Genomic DNA, 21,452 nt, shown 5'->3' on the forward strand with positions numbered 1-21,452 from the left:
TGATTCTGGGGAAAACTGTGCTGCTGAAGAGATCTGTTGAACTTAACCTGGTTTTGTGCGATTAAATCAGCAGCAGTGGGTCGGTTTTTTTGGAAATAATCAGCTTAGCATCGCTCGTTGCCATGCAGAGACAGACTCAGGAGTAACCTTTGTGAATTGAAAATGAACTATTTGTGTGTGTGTTTTTAATCAGACATGGTTTTGGATCAGCATGAGGCGTCGGGTTCTGTGGGTCAGGATGCCAGGAAGAGGATCCGCGAGGCCCTGCTCAAACAGCACCACCACCAAAACCACAAGAAACTGGCCAACCGCATACCTATTGTACGCTCCTTCGCTGATATTGGCAAAAAGCAGTCTGAGCCTCATTCCATGGACAAGAATGGTGAGCAAATGGTCTGAACACACATACACAAACGCACACACCTGTCAATAGCCACAACTGCAGTCTTTTCTACACCCTGTATTATATTCTGATTTTTCCATGGTGACCATGTATGTTGTTATAAATCTATAACATATGTGTAATCCTTTGCATGTTTTTCCAGAGCCTGTCCATCTGTAACTTGTTTTTTACTGCTGTTTGATATCTCATTTTCTCCTCTTGTTTGTGTTTCTCCGTGTTTGTGTGTGTTTGTTCTTGTCTGATGTATTTTGCATGTGTGTGCATGTGTTTCATACACTTAACCAGTAAATGGCCTCTATTATCAAACCATAAAATCTCCCAAGTGTTCACCTGAAAGAACGCTCCCCAAGAATGCTCCCAGAAAGGCATTTTCCTGTGTGAAATGGCCATGGTGTGTGTGCTGTGCGTCATGTCTGTCTATCCCTCCATCACCCTCGAGCTCCTGCAGGAGCCATGGCTGCATGACACCAGACACGACCTTTGGCGTAACCAAGACCAAACGTCTTAGTATCCTTCAGGCAGTTGCACAAGGCTACTGTCCCATCACACAGGAAGAAATCTGTAAAGGCAACCAGAGCACCTACGCTGATACTAAACACAGAAACCCTTGAGATAGAAGTAGTACTAGTATAAAAAAAAGAACTCATTCAAGGGGAGAGCATCATCATGAGAGGTCACAAATGGGTTATGTGCAGTCAAAAAGAGAGGGAATTTTAAAACTCATGCAGCTTTCTCTTTATGCAAAGCTCACGGTCATGATGTTCCACTCACTGCTCTATTTTTGAGGCAATAAAAAGAAAAGTAGATGGTTTTAAGTATGTAAATGTTTTTTTTTATACTTCTAACATCTCAGAAAAACTTTGGGTAAGTGATAGTCATTGTGCTGAATTATTTACGCATGTGGACAAACAGGCTGTACTAATTTTCATGATAATGCTCTCCACTTTTTGTCAACAATGTGTTTGATGACTAGAAACCAGAGGATATTTGAAACTCATGTTCTACGCTCGTAACACTCACTAATTACTACTAGTGGCACCTCCTCACTTTACTTTCATAGCCTTTGCGATTGTTATATAAAGAAATTGTTCAACATTTTGGGAAAATGTGCTTTTTCACTTTCTTGCAAGGAGTTTAATTTAACCACCCTTGGCTTGGCTTAGCTTAGCTTAGCATAAAGACTGGAAAGAAATTCTTCCCAAAGGAACAATTTGGATAATATGAAGATTGATGTCATTCTCATGTCTGCCCTCTAAATATGAAGCTAAACCAGCAAGCTTTGTTTAACATCAAGAATGGAAACTGCTAGCCTGGCTCTGTTCAGTGGTGAGTTTTAGAGCTAGGTGCATTTATTACCACTGGAAGGAGCTCGGCTAGCTGTTTCCAGTTAGCCAGCAGCTGGCTTTACAGTAGCTGCATATTTAACAGACAACTATGAGAGTGGTATCAATATTCTCAGCAAGAAAGCATATTAGAGTATTTCCTGAAGTGTCTAACAATTCCTTTAACAGTAGTAAAACACACCTTCACAGAAACAGGTGATATTATGAGCAAGCCAGGTTTTTAATGTTACTTTAAAGTGCTGAAATTTGCTTGAACAACTGCAGCTGGTGCATTCACATCACAGCTTGAAATTTAAGAATTTAAAAGGAACAATCTTTGACTTTGTTTCAAAAGTAAAACAAAATAAGCTATTTAAATAGACGGGTATTAGATGATGCACTTCAATTTGAAATGGAAGTTGAAGATTGTACCTCATTTAGTTTACTACACTTGAGGATAATTAAAATCACTCCACTCCACTGAGCATTCATTAAAACGACCTTAATATACTCATCAGGTACACTCTGAAACAAGGTACAATATTGTATCTTTTGTCACTAGGGCTGAACCTTTTTGTTAATAAGGGTACGGCACCTACAACAAAATGGTCCACTGTTGTATCATTTTTTTTCAGAGAATGTAACTGTACCCTCTTAGTCACTCACTGGAGACCTTTGTCTTTGTGTGGGAAAGTAGTATTATGATAGTGAAAACTGACATGATGTTGGTTTCCTGCTCTGCCTGACAGGCCAAACGGTCTCACCTCAGTCCCAGCCAGCTAACAATGAGGGCAAACAGGACGTCAGCCGAGAAAACAGTGCTGTCGACTTCAGCAAGGTGAGCTGCCAGACCCACCACTGATCCTGCTGTTTTTCTACGGACTCTGATAGCTGGACACATAACTAGTACTGTATATTTAACCAAGATTGGGTTACGTGGGAAATGGTCACCGTAAGGCTCTTACCCTGGGAAACTTAGTCAGGAGAAGTAAAGCTTGTTTTCATCATAGTCAGATACAGCCAGTTTTGTGGATTTTTATGTGGATGATTTAATGTAATAACCACTTTCAATTTGTAAATCTCAAACTGTGTTTTTATGTTAATCTTTAGTCCAAAAGATGTAGTGTTGTTATGATTTTTTTCTGTCCCATAGATTGACCTCCACTTCATGAAGAAGATCCCTCCTGGTGCTGAGGCTTCCAACGTCCTGGTAGGAGAGCTTGAATTCCTAGACCGCCCTGTGGTGGCCTTCATCCGCCTGGCTCCTGCAGTGCTGCTCAATGGCCTGGCTGAGGTTCCCATCACCACCAGGTTATACACCAACTTCTGGAAAATCCTCCTGCATATCTCTGCTTCTCTTTCTCTCTCTGTATTCTGTGTCACATCCGGAAAGATGAGCTGGTAATTCCCTGAATGCCTCATTAGAAAAGGATCTGACTTTTATCCTCACAAAAAAATCTGTTGTCCTTTGTGTTACACAGGTTTCTTTTCATCCTGCTTGGCCCTCTGGGAAAAGGTCCACAGTATCATGAAATTGGCCGGTCTATTGCTACCCTGATGACTGATGAGGTGAGGCCTAAGTACTGCTTCATCAGCACCCAAGTTCTAGCTATAGTAATGATGCTAGCAGTGGTAGGAGAAGTATTGACATCTTTTATTCAAGTTAAACTGGTAAAACAACAGCAGAACTTTTGTTGAGACATGAAATTGAGGACTTTTGAGTGGAGACTTGAAGGCACAAAGCTGAGAGGACTTGACTTGCTGTCCAGTAAATATTAAAACTGTTTGACAGAATTTCATTGTGTCTTTTAAAGCTCTGCCAGACTGTCATGAATGCCTAATTTCCCCCGGGGGATCAATAAAGCATTACTGATTCTGATTCTGGATAATAAATAAGATAACCAGGAAATGCACACTTTCAGTTGCAGCTGCTTGCACCAGAATAAATTGGAGAAAACTATACACTCTATACACGTAAATGAAATGTGATTTGGACTTTGTTCAAAAGAATTAAAAGCAGCTCTGAGTCGATGTGGAACTTAATAAAATATTGGGCTGTCTAATCTGCATAAAACTTAAGTCTTACAAAGACATTTCTGTCAGTAATTGAATTTTAAAAATGTCATTATTTTTAGCCTGGACTCAGTTACAAGCACGTCCCAGCTAAGCCATCTTATTTTTTTAGATTTGTTTTAGGTGGTTATATTTGGCATCAGGGTACTTCAGGGAGTTCAGAAATCATTCTGTAAATCAAAAGTTCACCTCTCAGCTCCACAGTTGCTTTTCTATAACTGAACCTGACCTCAGGAGATGCCTTTGGGGATCAGCAGAGTATGACTTGAAAACTGTGACAGGATTTCCCACAGAGCAGCTATGAGCTAATGTGACTGCCCATCATCGGAGCCAGATGTTGCTTTCTTTTTTTTTTTTTTTGTTGGCAGCCATCCTCTGAGAGGTACGAAAATAGAAGCGTATGGATGTCAGCCTACTTCATCATATATGGGAAAGAACTGTACCCATCACTGTACATTGCTTTTCAGCTGCAGTGTGCAAGAGTCATATTCTGCATTTCACACAACTAAGCTGTACTTCTGATTCTGGGGTACTTGAAACAAACCAACATTTGTGTCTGATTATTTCACAGTGTTGTTGTGTATGTTTAGTATGGAGATACAAAGAATCATTTGCTGAACAAACCTGTTATGGTACCAGTATATACATTTCTGTCTATAAATCCAAAGTGCACATACAATAGAACAGATCAGAGTATCAAAGACTATAATGTAAATCATGTTTATGCCACACATATTTTACGCCTCCCCTCATCTGCTTCACAGATTTTCCATGATGTCGCATACAAGGCCAAAGATAGAAATGACCTGGTGGCAGGCATCGATGAATTTCTGGACCAGGTGACGGTGTTACCTCCTGGAGAGTGGGACCCCTCCATCAGAATAGAGCCTCCAAAAAATGTGCCCTCTCAGGTAAAGTCCAGATTTAACAGAGAAAGAAAACGGGGGAAAAAAACAATTTTTTTTATATTTGTTGCATGTAGCATAAGGTAAATGGGATGATTGTTCTCATCTCCACTGCTGCCACTCATAAATCTCAGTGACTAAGCTAAACAATTCGGGTGTTTGGAGTTTGTGAGCCTCTGTAGAAATTACGCTTCTTCTGAGTCCCTTCTGCTTTGTGCTGCCTGCTGAGAAATTTTTAAACATCTGCGTTCTCCTCTAATCTCAACTGCGTTGTACTCTGTGCTTTGATGCCTCTCCCCAGGGTTCTGCTCTCAATCCTCACCAAAACATTAGTTGTTTTTCCTCCATTAGTTATTTTGGTCGACTTTGAAAAGCTATCCGCCATCTTGTTTGGGAGAGAAACTTTGTTACCTAACATAAAGCTGCTCCAGGTTATTGAAAAAAAGTCTTGTTTTTCCTCTTCCTCTTTGTCATTAGGCTCCTGAGGTGAATTAATGACAAACCACTGTGCAATTAGATTGTTATGCTGATGAGCTCTGCATTAGAATATACTAGATTCACACGTAAGAACTCATTCATTTATCTCAATAAAAGCAGAATAACTGTAACATCTGGTGCAGATGTAAGTGCAGCTGATTCTTGTTACTGTGATGGTGGCTGGTGACAGACAGTTGACTGACAGTGATCTTAACCACACAGGAAAAGCGGAAGATTCCCCCTGTTCCCAACGGAGTGACAGATTTGGGAGAGTCGGAGGAACACGGAGGGCACGGTGGCCCTGAGCTCCAGCGCACCGGGAGGTACGTGCCAGAGAGAAACAACATCATTTGTGATGTACAAACTTAAGCTCTCTGAGCTTGTCTTTGTCCCCGTCTTCCTGTCGCCTGTTAGCTGCCTCGCTGTCCCCAAACTGTAAATTTAGCTCTCTTAAGAGGCAGACCCTACCCTACTGGCCCATTATCATTCCTCACACTTCAACTCCACAAAGACCTTTTGTTTGGGTTTGAATTCACCCTTCACTCTGTCCTACACATGAAGACACACATTCTCCACTATCTCAACATTGGTGTATTATTTAACAACACTCAAAATAACACACACTGCACTGCATATCACATTCACTCAGTGTTGGAAAGTAACATTTACTCAACCACTGCATTAGTTGAAATTTCGTGTGAGGTCCTTGCACTTAACATGAGAGCTACTGTTATATGCTTCTTTATAATTCTACTTCACTAAATGTACGTTTTTTCGTGGTGTCTCAAAACTTTCACTTATGTGTGATTAGTGTCCTGACTAATTTGCATTTGGCCAATCACTGGGCAGGTACAATAGTAATTGTGTAACGCAGTGTAAAAGGTAATAGGATATATGCGAAAATATCAACACATTCTAAAAGCTGTGTGATGCGTGAAAAGACATTTAAGGGTCAAAACCCAAAGGAATTAAGTGTTCATGAAGGAACACATGAAAAAAGTTTTGACATCAAGAATTAAATTTTCACATAGTTTTATGGTGCAAATATTTGGGTAGCAGAAAGGATTAAGATGAAGAAATATCACCCAGAAATCACGCCATGACGACGAGAGCATACTTGATGGCAACTTCAGTATGCTGAGTTGTTTAGCGTACATCTCGTGGTTTAGGAGCAGCACGATGAGTGATCCTGCTGCTGAGCTGCGGCATGCTGCAGCTCGACCGAGATTGGCTGGAAGCCCAGACTAAGCAATCAAACCGACTCCCTCCTTCTCTATCACCACCACCTCCACGCTGGACAAGGCACTGCTGCTCACTGCTCCGACTGAAATAAGCTAACGTCCCGCCCACTGTTGCCGTAGCATCCAGCTCGTTTGACGCGTTCCTGACCAAAGCTAGAGGGCCTCCTTGCTGTGGCTGAGAGCTGCTCAAAGATAGATGCATGAGTTGAGATATGTTAACACACATCAATATAAACACATGCAACACAGAAGTAGGCTCAGAGTGGGGACACTTTGGAGGGTCCCATCCCAACTGATGAAATCCCACAAATGATCAGCCAGCTCTGTGTTGAATCTGTTACAATGTCTGCTACCACAGAATGCCCAGATGTCAATTATGGTTGCATATTAGCATGTATACCTTATATTTACGTGTGATTCTTTCATAAAATTCCTGTTACACCACAGGATATTTGGTGGGTTCATCTTGGACATCAAGCGAAAGGCTCCTCACTACCTTTCCGACTACACAGATGCTATCAGTCTGCAGTGTCTGGCCTCCTTCCTCTTCCTCTACTGCGCCTGCATGTCACCTGTCATCACCTTTGGAGGACTCCTGGGTGAAGCCACAGAGGGGCGTGTGGTGAGAAGTAACATCTTTATTGTTCCCAAGAGTTTAGAATCACACCTGAAAAAAGTTGCTTAAACCTACAAATGTTTTTTGGCCACGTGGGTAAACTAGGAAAATGTTCGGAACAAGACACTAAAATATTACAACCTTTTACATTGATATGGCAAACTTGTTAGCAGTCCACTAATTACAGAGCAACATAAACATTCATTTGGAATATTCACTGTCTTTTAGTTTTGTTTTTGGTCCCTGCCGGGAAATATCTGGTTCTTTAGCTGCTAAGTATAGTAAATCTCCTAGAACTTTTGATGATGTTACCATGACAGAGGTCGTATCAGTCACAAGTGTTTTGTTACCTGCACATATAGGCCTTGTATGTGGGGAACAGGGAACACATTACTCAGAAGAACAGAAGCTCTTCTTCACCCTGCATCAAAGTTAGATGGTTGATACATTTTGCTCCGAGGCACCTTGAAATTTGAAATACTGCAAAGCAAATTGGTTAAAATTAACTTCAGCATCACCATCAACATTATCTTTGGCTGAGTGAAGTAACACCATTAAGCGGTTGAATCAGAGCATTGCTTCTTGTGTTTCCAGAGTGCTATTGAGTCCCTGTTTGGAGCTTCCATGACTGGGATAGCCTACTCTCTTTTTGCCGGTCAGCCCCTCACCATCCTGGGCAGCACGGGGCCGGTTCTTGTTTTTGAGAAAATCCTGTTCAAGTTCTGCAAGTGGGTTATCTTCTATCTCTCTTTCTAGAACAATTGTATTTTTATTATAACAGAATATTTCAGTGTTGATGTTTGTGTTTTCTGGTTGAATGGGGATGCCACATCCAATTGCTTGTTCTTTCACTCCTGTGTATGTTCCCCTGTCTCTCTCAGGGACTATGGCCTCTCCTACCTCTCCCTGAGGGCCTGTATTGGCCTGTGGACGGCCTTCCTCTGTCTTGTGCTGGTGGCCACGGATGCCAGCTCTCTCGTCTGTTACATCACGCGCTTCACTGAGGAAGCTTTCGCTGCACTGATCTGCATCATCTTCATCTATGAAGCTCTGGAGAAGCTGCTACACCTCGGGGTGCACTACCCCATCAATAAAAACAACAACCTTCAGAAACTCACACAGTACTCGTAAGTGCTCTTTGAAAATTCCAAGATGCTGCCTTTTCTTGTTTGTTTAACTATAATTTTAGACTTGGACTGTTCAATAAAAGCAATTAAAACAAGTAATTTGAAAATTAATTTGGGCATTTTCATAGAGGTTGTCAAACTGAAAAACTTGAGCTGGATTTTGCTTCAAAATTTGTGAAATACTGAGCACACTGAACACGATTTCTTTACTTTGACAAAAAATAATTGTCACATTAATTGATAATGAAGATAATCTTCATTTGCAGCCCTATTTTTAGCATTTTTTGTAGATAGATCAAATTTTAGGATTTCTGCTTTTTTTTCCCTTCACATCATTTGTTTATTTTATTCAAGATGACGCTTAAAGAGTTAAATAAAGATAAATGAAAAACCTTCTGCACTGATGTTGTCATTGTCATTGCAGCCCATGCCACCTGTACAGTAAACCCAACTTGTGCACATTTGCTCTCATGTGCTCAAGTGTTTTGCTTCATCATCAGACGACAGATGGTTCAGTGGTATAGTGGACACACTGTCCAGTTCTTCTGTAATAGTATAGTGAATAATCCCATGTTGAGTGTGAGTCAGGAGCATCATGCTGCATTATCCTGCTACATACTGTAAACTGGCTAGTGGCTGTGTGAAGCCAAGAGCTCCTTCTGTGATTTTCTATTCTGGTGTGGTGGACAGCAGGGGATGCTGACATTTAGTTTGGTAAAATGACATTTCATGTTCACGGTTGAATATTTTGGATGTGGTGTTTAATGTAGAGTGGAACACTGGCAGGCTGCAGCTCTCAGTTGTATTCATTATTGATTAATCTGTCCATTGTTTTCTTAATTACTGAATTTATTTTTATTTTGGATTTGTATATTCACCTTGTTTTGTTATAATTATTCAAGATAACTAAATAAAAATATCCTTCATAGGTGTGCATGTGTGGAGCCCAGGGACCCCAGCAATGAGACACTGCAGTTCTGGGAGGAGAGAAACATCACAGCCTCCCAGGTCAACTGGACGATGCTGGAGGTCAAGGTAAGGATCCCCTGGCATTTGGAGTAAATTATAGCAAAAACAGTCATGCATAAGTTGTAACAGAAATAAGTTTTTTTGTAGCATCAACATGAAACAGATTTCCTTGAACAGACTTCTAATGATGGATAAAGACAAGACAATCTGGATCTGTAAGCTGTTAAGAAACGGCAGAAATAACAGAAATAGCACAGCTCATCACATTTGCCAGCCTTCAAACTTAACCCACAAACAAAATGCCCTCGAAAGCTGGGAACATTTTTTACAGTCTCACAGGCACCGTGATGTGTCTCACTTAGCCCACACTTTGCTTTTTGAAGAAGCATCATAAGTCCAGGCGGGGATTAAGAGCATGTGGGCAGGATTTCACAGGATTTAGCCGTGCAGAATGAGGATGGAGATGCAATGCGAACAGTAGATTCTCTCACTGTCAGACACAAATAAGTCATGCCAGTGGCGGCACGCTGTGTCACTCCTACATGTGCTTTCTAGACAAATAGCAGGGACTAGTTTGGGAGTCAGGGTCACAGGAGCTAGATATTTAAAGCATAGAGTACTGAAGACGTCAATGCTGGTTGTACCAGATTGTTGGTTTTCAGACCTCACTAATTCACCACTGACATCTATCATCATCATTATCTCCTCTGCCACTCTTATCATTCTCACTGGCAACATGATTCCCATCCTCCACACGCTCATCATCCTGATTAATATCACCATCAACGTCATCATCATTTCTGTGTCCTCTGGTGCCAGTAGGAGTGCGAGATGTTGCATGGGGAGTTTGTGGGCAGTGCCTGCGGCCCCCACGGCCCCTACATCCCGGACGTCCTCTTCTGGTGCGTGGTCCTCTTCTTCTCCACTGTCTTCATGTCCGCCTTCCTCAAGGAGTTCAAAACAAGCCGCTACTTCCCCACCAAGGCACGTATCGCACTACACACATTCCTAAATAGCACATAAACATTTCTTCTGTATCAATGTAGGAGCATATTTAAAAGTACTGACACTTTTAAAGAACTGTTGTCAAGTGTATGGAAGCTGCAGAATTTAATCTGCTTCGTCAATTTTACAGTCCACATTTCCATATTGTAACTTTGCCTCCTTCTGCATCATTTTGGTTTATGCTGCCATCTATTGGTTGTTTTGCAGCACAGTAAAAATCCTGCAGTCTGTGTTGCCATTCTATGTCTGCAGTTTCTATGATTTATCATTGAGATGACACTCATGAGCGTAATGTGTGGCGTGATGCTGACTACTGCTCTATAGTGAAAGGTCGCCACCTTGTGGTGATGAACTTTTACAGTCTGGCTGCTGATTTCAGAAGTCAGACAAAATATATGTACATTGTTCTGCAGAATGAGCAACGTACCTGCTTGATCTGTCTACTCAGGCTGGACCAATCAGAACAGAGTGGGATGACTCTGTTTGATGCAAAACCTGCCTGTGTAGAAAGGTCAAAAATATAAAAGAACAATAAAATTAATTTATACAAGAACATCCAGCACCTGTAGAAGCTGACTGTCTTTAGAGTGTATATCTGTGTGTTCCCTCCAGGTGCGGGCCATCATCAGTGACTTTGCCGTCTTCATCACCATCCTCACTATGGTGTTTGTAGATTATGCCCTGGGGATCCCCTCACCTAAATTACAGGTCCCCAATAAGTTCAAAGTAAGTCCAAGTGGAAATCTACTATACTATAATGTAGATAACATTACTATCTACTTTAGAGCTTGAAATGAAAAAAGTGTGTTGAAATGATCATGCAATAGGAGTTTTGTTTAGATTTGATGTCTGCTAATGATCATGTGATTCTAACACTGATTAAATATGCTGATATGGTTTGAGTTTAGTTTAATCCTCTTCCTGGTTGCCTGAAAAACATGAAAAAAAAAAACAGATTTCTTAACATTAAATTCCTTGAATCTCATTCTTCTTCTCATTTCTCTCCTCAGCCAACCAGAGACGATCGTGGCTGGCTCATAAACCCTGTGGGGCCCAACCCCTGGTGGACCACCATCATCACCTTTATCCCTGCTCTGCTCTGCACCATCCTCATCTTCATGGACCAGCAGATCACAGCTGTCATTATCAACAGGAAGGAGCACAAACTGAAGGTATTCCAGAACTTTGAATCAAAATCATACTCACAAAAATAACTAAATGAATATCTTCATAAATCTCACTGATGTAGATTAATGGAAGAATTTATCTCTCCTTAACAACAAATGTGTTTGTGAAGTAATGTACACAATGAAAGCTACAGAATGTGGCAGATTTCTTAGCCGTCTTCTTATCAATCTCTAGAAAGGCTGTGGCTACCACCTGGACCTGTTTGTGGTGGGAGTCATGCTGGGTGTGTGCTCAGTGATGGGCCTGCCGTGGTTCGTCGCAGCCACCGTGCTTTCTATCTCCCACGTGAACAGCCTGAAGCTGGAGTCTGAGTGTTCAGCTCCCGGAGAGCAGCCCAAGTTCCTGGGCATACGGGAACAGCGCTTCACTGGCCTCATGATTTTCACCCTGATGGGCTGCTCCGTCTTCATGACCTCAGTGCTGAAGGTTAGGGGATGAATGCAAAATATACAGTACTGTTGTTGTATTGAACTGCTATAGTTTTTCCAAAGTGTACCTGATGAACTGACAACTTAGGGTTCTTTTTTCCTTGAGGTCATATTGCTTATGTTTTTACAAATATGTTTTTTCCAGTTACATGTTTCAGCATGTTCAGTATGTAAAAAACGAATAACACACAAATAAGTCCCGATCGTGAATATTTATCTGTCCGTCTCCAGTTTATCCCTATGCCAGTGCTGTACGGAGTCTTTCTGTACATGGGAGCTTCCTCACTCAGAGGCATTCAGGTGAGCTCAGATTTTGCCTGCCAATACTTCATTAGAAGAACTAATTGAGCACAAATGCTGGTTGAATTTAAGAATTCTTAAATACATCATTGGTTCGTGCCTGTGTAGTTCTTTGACCGTCTGAGACTGTTCAGCATGCCGGCGAAACATCAGCCAGACTTCATCTACCTTCGTCACGTCCCACTGAGGAAGGTTCACCTCTTCACTATCATCCAGCTCAGCTGCTTGGTCATGCTCTGGGTTATCAAGACCTCCAGAGCTGCCATCGTCTTCCCCATGATGGTAAATGGATTCTGCTTGTGTTTGCACATGTACTTGTGTGCTTCATGCACGTGATTGGCTGATATTTGTCTCTTTCTGCTGCATCAGGTTTTGGCCCTGGTGTTCATTCGCAAGCTGCTGGATTTCATCTTCACCAAGAGAGAACTAAGCTGGCTGGATGACCTAATGCCAGAGTGGAAGAAGAAGAAACTGGAGGATGCACAACAAGAGGTGCAGTAATAGTCTGTAGCGTAAGTCAACTCTGATTGATTAAGATTTCCACCATCTGTGCAGTTAGATTTCCTTTTTTGCCTTTTTCTTCAGGAGGAGCACAGTATTATTGCAGAGGAGGAAGGCATTGTACAAGTACCACTGGAGGGAAACTACAAGTAAGTAATTCTGATCTTTCAGAATCTATAGTGTAGTGGAATAGAGAGTAGAAAGAATGCTTGAATGCAGTAGTGGAGGGTAGTTAACTTCAATATTTAGTTAATCTAGTGTAAAATATGAAGCCTTGCAAAATAGTATAATTATGTATAATAATAATAATAATAATTGACCACTCCACGTTTGTGTATGAGTTAATAAAGGATTAAGAATTAAGAAATAATTTAAATGACGTAACTGCTCTGATTTAAAGGTGGATTTTGTTTCCTTTCAGTATGCTAAATATTTCTTCACGCTTCCAGTCTTTCTGCTAAGCCAGTCAAATGTCTCCTGGCTTCATATTTACTGTTGAGTTGTATCAATCAATCTTCTTGAATCGGAAAAAGCTTATTTCCCAAAATGTTGAACTATTTCTTTAAAAGTCCTACCACAGACGGTGTGACGCGAGCAGCACTTGTAGTTTATCAGTCTTGCTTGTGCTCTCCTGCCTTTTATCCTTAAGTGTGCAAGTTCCTTAGGAGAAAACTTCACATGGACAGTGAAATAATATTTTCTGTTCTTCTTTGTGTTTGCTGAAGGAGTGACCCAGCCACGGTGAACATCACCGATGAGATGTCCAAAGGATCTTTCGGGAATGTGTGGAAGAGTGTCAACCCTGCCGAGACCTCTAAGAAGGAACCAAGTGCTAAAAGGTTAGCCTCGTTATTCATACATACTTGCGGATATCCAAAGATCATTCAAAAAATACCAAATGCGGCATACAGTCTAAATCCTGTGTATTTTTGAAGATTCAATTATTGTTAATGTCAAGCGGCAAATGGTGTTTGTTTGGGGTATTAAAGCAAGCGGTGGCAGGAGTTTGTTATTGAGAAATTATCCAACATTTGCTTTGTATTTTTCCAGGAATGTGAGCAGCTAAAATGTTTAGATAAAAGGGGTTTATCCAAGAGCAGCCCTGCCCTTGCTGATTTCCCACAGAGTAGACTAACATAGTGTCTCCTGCCTGCCTCTCTCATTCCATTCCTCCCCTAAGCTCCCCTTCCTAACCTCTCAGAAGCTGATATCCCAAAGGTAAGTCATTCCCAGTCCCTGTCAGCATGGAGAGTCTCGTCCCATGTTTGCTGCTGGTCACTGACTGAATGTTGCATGATAGAAATGGTGCTTGTTTGTGTTGCAAGTTGTGATTTGGTGACTCAATAAATATAGTTAAATCAGTAATAAATGAATGTCCCCCATAATGCAGCATGGTCTGGGTGTGCATGTTACTTCAAGGACGCATTTTGTCTTTGGCATGATGTAAAAGTTGGAATATTAAATGTGTCCACTTGTTAGTAGTTCTTTCATATATTTCAATATCACAATATATTAAAGTGTCAGAGCGCAATGCTGACATGCTTTATGAGATATAATTGCATGCTGTCTGATATGGTTTGGCTGTTTGTCAGCAAGCTGGTGATGTAGAAATGAACCACAATAGATTTAAAAAAATTTTGCTTAGTTTAATTATTACTATTGTTATTGTTTTTGTTATTTTTCATGCAGTAGTTCCAGTGGTGGCGAAAAGCGGCACAAGCGCCGGAGGCATGAGAAGAGCTTGGACAGGGAGACAAGTTTGTGATGACACATACTGGCGGTGCCACTGTGCTGTCAATCAGTAGATCAAAAAACAAACAAACAAAAAAAAACAATACCGTGCCACACTCAACCACCTTTGTACTGTGCTACACTGTGTTTTTGTCATGTAAGTCTGTGTGCAAGTTGTGTAAAACAAAGAAAAATTTGTTAGAAACAGTATTAACATAAGGAACCAAGACACATTTGTGTTCTTTTTCTATGTATATCAATGTTTGGTGATACCAGCAACAGAAGGAAGCCAGAATTATATGACACTTACAGTAACTGCTGTGTCAGTGGGCCAACTTTAACATTTTAAACAATTTTTAAATCTGCTTTATTTGTATTTTGTATGTTTTTATATTTTTCCAACAACAATTACGAGTTGTCCTTTTAAAAGGCTGCCACAGCAAACCGCAAATGTGTGGATTTCATGTGCAGTATTTAAAGCTGTTATTGACTTGATGCACCTCACAATAGAAAGCTAAAAGGTATTTGCCAATATTAACCTATTTCACTGGTATCTTAAAGAGTTGGCTCTATAGGTAATCTAGTAATTTTTTGGAAGTATTAAATATACATTTTATATATTCTGTATAGCTAAATGTTTTTGTGACAGTGACTGCTCATATCACTCCAGAGTCTTCTCCATTGCAGTTTTAACAAATAATGTCTCTCCTCCAGTGAAGCAGATCCCCAGATGAGTGAAAGGAATAGTTTGACATTCTAGGAATTATTTGTTTGTTTGTTTATTGCTGAGATTTAGACGAGAAAAATGATACCACTCATGGCTGTACTGAAGCTTCTGAAGCTAAAGCTAGCAGTCGGCTAGCTTAGCTTAGTGCAAAGACTGAATATGATGAAACAACTAGCTTGATTGTGTCCAAATGTAACAAAGTCCTCTAAAAGCTCACCATTTAACACTTAATATCTAATTTGTATAATCTGCTTAAACACTGGTATGTAAAAGCAAGACTTTTACCATTTGTTCTCCGGGCGCTAGCAATAGCTTCATATTTAGTTTGAATGAGAGGTGTATCAGTCTTCTCATCTAACTCTCAACAAGAAAACAAATAAGCATATTATCCCAAATACAGGAAGGTATGATTTGGGGGCAGCTTATTGGAAAATCACATTTTCATGCTAGCATGGCAGCATAGTTTAGGTAGCCTACTCTCAGTAGCCTATCTCTAGCTACTTGGCCTTGGCTTTTTAAAAACTCAAATTTGCAAACGCTGAACTTTAGGGTGGCTGTACAGAAAGCTCTGTGTTTTCCACCTGCATACTCTTTGTCATCTTGTCAGTAAATGTCATCCATGGACATGTGATCTCCTATCCAAATGACCCTTGATGTGTTAGCATCTGAAGCTAACTGTTTAAAAAACACACACACACACACACACACACACCTGCATGACGGTGAAACTTGACTGTCTGGCTGCAGGAACACGGTTACTTCTAGAGATGCAATAAAACCCTTTTTCTGGGAAGGGCAACATGTAATAAACGGTAAAGAGTCTTAACAATGTATAATACATAGTATATTTTATTCATGTAAAATGTTACTAATATATTAGCTACTAATATGAAGTCAGTGTTGAAGGCAGGTTTTTGTTGTAGATGTTCTTTTCCCATTGTCTGATTGATGGTTCTTAGTTGATTAGAGAAACTAATAATGGGTCAAAATTATATCAGTATCAAACATTTTGACCACTTCTGTGTGGAATTCTGCCTTAAATTTGGTAGTAATAGCTGTACACTTTCTGTTTAATAATTTAAGTCACCTGTATAGAAAAACTCAGTTCATCAGTTCGAATCTGTTGTTATAATGTGATTTGTTTCATGAGAACGAGAGCGAGAGTGAGTGAGAGCATAAATAAAGATGTTAAACAAACTGCTGAAATGATGATGTGTTTATTGATCCCTATGCTTGCTCCACAGGGAGGTCAGAGGTCAGCTAACACAGGATTCTAACCATCCTGTATTCCACAGAGTTACTCTGTATGACTCTCCAGCTACAGTGTGTGGTTGCCAGCTTCCCCGTCTCCACCGTTGACCCCGGGAGCTCAGTGTCTCTGACCTTTTGGGAGGCAGAGAGAACCCTGCACCCTCAGGCTGAAGCTCCTCTAGCTTCTGCGTGGCAGAGCTACAGGATACAGGCCTGTATCTCTGACTCTTGATACTCCCAGAGAGATTGCTATCTGTATTTAAAATGTTCGCATAAATCCGAAACAGTAGGAGGAATCTGTTGCACTTCCTGCAGGCCTGTTTTGAATTCTTTGAATGGCTTTCCCTGCTTCCTGATCCCATGAGATGGCTTGGATTACATCAAATGTGAAGGTAAGGGAATTACATGTACATTGTACTTATGTATTATTATGAAGTACTGTTAATTTGAGTATCTTTGTTACTGCACTACTGCTCACGCTACTTAAGTTGCTAGTGACTTTGCATATTCAGATTAATTCTACAAAATGTACAAAATCGTACTTCTTTTTACTTATTTAGATAGAGTAAGTAGAGTGTCTTATGGTGTAGAAATACTCAAAATAGCAGCTTTTCACTTTGGCACAGAAGAAAATGCAAAGTACTTTCTAAAATATTCAAGCGCTGAAAGGATTGGTCAAATAATAGATTAGTTAATCCCCAACTATTTTTTGCAGTTGATTAATCATTTACAGAATTTTTCAGAAGTTTCATCCTCTCAGTTGTGATTATTTGCTGTTTTTATTCACATTATGTGGTTTTGAATTGCTGGTCAGACAAAACAACTCTGACCAAGAAATGAATCTAGAAAATAATTGCGGGTTAAAAAGAAAATGTGGAGGTGAGCGAGGTTTGGGAGAGAGGTGTTGAGTTGTCTCATGGGAGCTGTGTCTGGTGATCACTCTTTCCTTTGTATGCAATAGCTGGCTGGAACCAGGTGGCAAAAAAGAGATGTGGGAGACAACTCTGCCAGTAAAAGGCTCCAAAGTGTGGTGAGGAAATGTGACCCTGAATACAGTAAATTTGGATTCACAACAGTAGGCAGTGCTGCTGAGCTGAGAGCACAGTGTGTGTTGAATGCGGTGAAACCCCTGCCACAGCCCAGTTTATGTTTCTCTTTTTTGTCGTGTTTTTTCCTCATTACTTTCAGCCCTATCTTCAACAAATCTAAAGGGCTCATTCCCAGGATTTGAAATTTGTTACCACTCCTCCTGATATTGTGCAGAAATAGTTCAACTTGAAGCCACTGAAAGTAAACCGTGAGATGCCCTGGCAGGCAAGTGGTTTAAGACGCTGACCGTAAACCACAATCTTTGCTGTATGGCATTCAATCTGTCTCCACCTCCCCCCTTCCTGCTATTTCTCTCCTGTCTGTCTCCAAAGACATAGACATGTCTCTCTGATTTGTATTTCATAATGCCACAAACATGAGAAACTTTATTTTGCTGAGCAGATTTATAATATACAATGAAAAACAGCTACTCTACATGTGTTTTCTTTTGGCCTCTAACCTGAGATTTCACTTTTTTTGTGTTCTTGGTTTCACCTTAAAAATATAGAAAATAATTTAATTTTGTAGAAAAAAAATATGCTCGATTTCACTTCTTCTCTCTGGTGCAACATAAAAACTGTGGAAGAGAGGCAGTTTTTGTATCTTTGCATCACGTACAGGAAGTAAAAAAGACTTACAAATTGAAACACAGTGTTAGCATTACGACATGCAAAGCAGTATGGCTTTCTATTCTTCTCGAATATGGATTTTTGTGCAGCACACAGAGGGAGTCCTTGATGAGTGTCTCACTGGTCCTCTTGTCTTTTCTTACTGCAAAAGAGAGAAAGCCACAGTCATATCAAGCTTCGCACCTGTGCCATCAATCAGCTCGGCCATGTGGCTCAGTTGTACCTCTCCCCTGAAGGCTTGGAGGTCATGACCCAGAGTAAATATTCCTTGGCCGCCATGGAGTCCAGCACCTTGTTCACATCACTGGTGAAGCTTCCATCTACATGTCTCCTGCTGAGCGCTTCAGCCCACGTGTCCGTTTCAGATCTGAGTACGTACACAGGCGCATAATATAATGTGCCATTTGAAGTCTAATGCTTGACCTGCAACTTTTATTCTCATGAAACTTCTGATAAGGAAAGACTGTGATCGTTTCGTGATTGATTCACCGTCTGCTCGTGTGTTTTTGTCTTAAAAATAATCATCCCACATGATCATCACACAGTGTAGTAACATCAATCAACACAGTGCAAAAAGTTCAGGTGATTTATTTTGGCACAACCACAAGGAACATCAAGAAAAAAGCAAAGAAAGGAAAAAAAGTGTCACAAGAAGCAGTTGATTAGCTTTTTAAAGACTCGATCTCTCTGTCTCTCTCGTCATGTTGGAATCAGACACAGGCAGGCAGGCCAAAGGGGCTTTTGGTACTGGAGGAGGAGGAGGAGGAGGAGGAGGAGGAAGAGGAAGGGGAGATGGCCTACTCTCTTCTGACTTGTCCAGACTTGAGTCTGGCGACAAAGTCTTTGATTGCCTGCTCCTTGAGGTAGGAGCTCACGTCACTGGTGAAGGTCCCATCTGCATGGCGCTTTTCTGCTGAACTAAAAACACACAGTGAGACTCAAGGTTATACACCATATAACACCATGAAGAGAAATGCATATATTTTTTACACAGACAGTTTTCAGGGGCCTTAAAGATGAAACTGTAGCTTCTTTTTTTTCCTTCTGATTTCCCTCTCCCGGCCCTTTTCACATTTTAGATGTCTATGAGCTGTTCCCATCATGGTTTCATTTACTAGAAGCCCAAATATGTAAAATTATCCAGCATATGTCACAGGTTAGACAAAACCTAAAATGTCTCTTGCAGAATTTTGTTTAATATTCTCTCACTTTCCACAACTCTACCTCGTCTAAATAAAGCATCTGAGTACTTTTTCCACCACTGCTGTTTGGTCCATTAAAAGCTAATTCTAACATCCTGAACCATTTTGTTGTTCAAGGAAATGGGCCGGGCGTGCCAAAGCTTTTTTTGTCTGATTCCTGTTTGAATGGTCCCCACACTGACCCGCTCCTCTTGTTGTTCATCAGCCACCGAACGAAGTCCTGCGCTTTTCTGTCCTCCAGGTATTTGCTGTAGTCGTTTGAGAAAGTTCCCTCAGAGTGTCTCTTGGTGTTCGACAGCTCCTGCAGCTCATCCCTTAATGTGTCGTCTGCCTCCAAACTATGGGAGGGAAAACTTGATTTAAAAATTACAATAACTTTGAGTTCACACATCTTGTTTAATGGATTAGGTGGGGCCTCTTTACATACTACAAACAGTACAGTAGTGTACTATGAAATTCATTCTCTGAATACTATCTGCACTTTATTTTCATGTATTTACTGTATGTTCTCACCCTCCAGTTAATCAGTCACTCATAATCTGGGCTTCCCTTTGTCTTCTTTTTTCTATTTTCCTTTATGCCCATATAAAATTATGAATATTAAGTTAATAATACAGCTGTATCTATAGGAACTTCCAATTCTCTTTTGTCACCAATACAACATGATTTGAATATTTCAAATATGGCTCAAGTTTGTGTGAGTTTCTCCACAACAGTCCTATTCAGATTATTTATCTGTGGCAATAAAATGCATCAAATGCATCATCTTCCACACATACTTTCACCACAGCTGTGAAACAGTATTCATTTCTAATTTTCAACTTAATCTCCAGGGTTGGCTTCACTATGATTTGAAAAACAAAAAAACCAAACTCATCTCAAACTCTCAGTCTCATCTCAGTCTTATCAGTATTGCTATTTGGAAATTAACCTAAAATGCTCCATGTATATCACAACTTTTATTGTGATTCTGTCAGATTGCAGTCAGCACTTTGTTGTTAGAAAACATTCTGTTTCCACATTCTGTAGTTTTAGTACAAAAGTACTAAAAGGTAGAGAGCCTGTGGTTCCTTGAACAAAGTCAGCCTCATTATTTTAGATGTCGTTTCTGTACCTTGAGCTGTCGTCAGCCTCAAGCAGAGGAACCTGCCAGCTGCTCTGGATGAAGCCGAGGACGAGAAGGACACCAGCCAGGGAGTGGACGCTTTTCATGGTTATAACCTGCACCACAGTACAGTACACACACACACACACACACACACACATAGAAAGAGTCTGCATGAGAAAGCTAAAGCTAAAGTGGTTTCACCATTGCAACAAAATACAACTCACCTTTTCTTTCTTTCCAAAGACCTGTGCTGTTAGTTCCTCTGTTTCCTCCTGCTGTTTGAATCTAACCCCCCTCTTACGCCGAGGTCTTATATACTGTAATAGGAGGCGGAGGATGGGTCTGCCTAGGTGGGCCGATTTTACCACTCTGCCAGGTCCACCTGTTACTCTCAACCCATTAGACACTGGCCCCGTCACATCGACCGAATCAACAAGCCGAGCATTTGTTCAGAAAGGAAAGATGCTATTCATGCGTGATGCCAGCTGGTACTTAGGTGTTAAGATCAAACAACCGCAGCTCATCCTGTCAAACAGAAAGTAGGGAAGAGGCTTTAATGTGTTACTGTGTCATCATGGTAGGAAGTGATATGGGTCCTGTCATATCTGGACCTTGAGTCAGTATTTGTGGATTCTTTCCGATCAAATTTGAAAGATGTGAAATATTGACTGGTTTTTGTTATCTCTGTTTTACAAGGGCAATTATTCAGTAACGATTGGTGGTCTATAAAAATAAATGTCCATCTATTGCTGTATGTTTCCCACATAGAGTCCAAAGTTAAGAGATCACCAGAGTTGCAATTTTATCTTGAAGGAATAATGAGTATGGGGAATATGGGGCTGTCCTGTTGCTGACAATGGGTCCAATGGTTACTGAAAAATTTGAAAGTTTTTACTGGATAAGTGAAACTTTGGACGTGCTGGTGGAAAGTGAAAAGTCAGGGGTCAGCAAAGTTATGAGAATTCGTACTCCGGCTTTCAAGAGATATCAAATTTCATGGCAATCCATCTGATAGTTGGGAAGATATTTCATAAAAAATAACTATCAAACAGATAACATTCCTATCAACTTCAGCTGTACTTTGTGTTTAGTGCTAATTAGTGTTAGCATGCTGAAGGTAGACTGAACATTTATCTTGATAAATCATTGTGTTAATTTCA

General features: G+C 40.6%; 2 protein-coding genes across 3 annotated transcripts in view; one reads left to right on the top strand and one right to left on the bottom strand.

The window, feature by feature from the left end:
* Positions 1-16,210, top strand: part of LOC124055725 (sodium-driven chloride bicarbonate exchanger-like) — a 37,853-nt gene extending 21,643 nt beyond the window's left edge. For both annotated transcript variants that reach the window (XM_046382809.1, XM_046382810.1), the window contains exons 9-28: positions 194-382; positions 2,475-2,563; positions 2,879-3,036; positions 3,207-3,294; positions 4,563-4,709; positions 5,403-5,503; positions 6,869-7,043; positions 7,632-7,765; positions 7,919-8,164; positions 9,094-9,199; positions 9,956-10,117; positions 10,751-10,864; positions 11,149-11,310; positions 11,501-11,752; positions 11,986-12,054; positions 12,163-12,336; positions 12,424-12,546; positions 12,640-12,704; positions 13,281-13,394; positions 14,245-16,210. In XM_046382809.1, coding sequence (XP_046238765.1) covers positions 194-382; positions 2,475-2,563; positions 2,879-3,036; positions 3,207-3,294; positions 4,563-4,709; positions 5,403-5,503; positions 6,869-7,043; positions 7,632-7,765; positions 7,919-8,164; positions 9,094-9,199; positions 9,956-10,117; positions 10,751-10,864; positions 11,149-11,310; positions 11,501-11,752; positions 11,986-12,054; positions 12,163-12,336; positions 12,424-12,546; positions 12,640-12,704; positions 13,281-13,394; positions 14,245-14,320 — 2,744 coding nt within the window. In that variant the 3' untranslated portion in view covers positions 14,321-16,210. The remainder of the gene's footprint in view (positions 1-193; positions 383-2,474; positions 2,564-2,878; positions 3,037-3,206; positions 3,295-4,562; positions 4,710-5,402; positions 5,504-6,868; positions 7,044-7,631; positions 7,766-7,918; positions 8,165-9,093; positions 9,200-9,955; positions 10,118-10,750; positions 10,865-11,148; positions 11,311-11,500; positions 11,753-11,985; positions 12,055-12,162; positions 12,337-12,423; positions 12,547-12,639; positions 12,705-13,280; positions 13,395-14,244) is intronic.
* Positions 16,211-17,874: 1,664 nt separating this feature from the next.
* LOC124055729 (glucagon-1-like) lies at positions 17,875-20,805 on the bottom strand. The gene is made up of 6 exons (XM_046382823.1): positions 20,517-20,805; positions 20,299-20,405; positions 19,367-19,522; positions 18,784-18,900; positions 18,206-18,349; positions 17,875-18,124 (listed from the first exon to the last, which is right to left on the bottom strand). Exons 2-6 carry the CDS (start codon positions 20,394-20,396, stop codon positions 18,100-18,102), a joined length of 540 nt encoding a protein of 179 aa, XP_046238779.1. The 5' UTR covers positions 20,397-20,405; positions 20,517-20,805; the 3' UTR covers positions 17,875-18,099.
* Between the last annotated feature and the right edge of the window lie 647 nt (positions 20,806-21,452).

The sequence above is a fragment of the Scatophagus argus genome, chromosome 24 (assembly GCF_020382885.2).
Source record: "Scatophagus argus isolate fScaArg1 chromosome 24, fScaArg1.pri, whole genome shotgun sequence".
In the NCBI taxonomy this organism is placed as follows: domain Eukaryota; kingdom Metazoa; phylum Chordata; class Actinopteri; family Scatophagidae; genus Scatophagus; species Scatophagus argus.

Coding starts and splice junctions, on each gene's coding strand:
- LOC124055729 (XM_046382823.1), bottom strand. CDS start 20,396: ATGAAAAGCGTCCACTCCCTGGCTGGTGTCCTTCTCGTCCTCGGCTTC. Junction 18,901..19,366: donor ATGAACAACAAGAGGAGCGG/GTCAGTGTGGGG, acceptor GTGTGTTTTTAG/TTCAGCAGAAAAGCGCCATG. Junction 18,350..18,783: donor TCTGGACAAGTCAGAAGAGA/GTAGGCCATCTC, acceptor GTACGTACTCAG/ATCTGAAACGGACACGTGGG.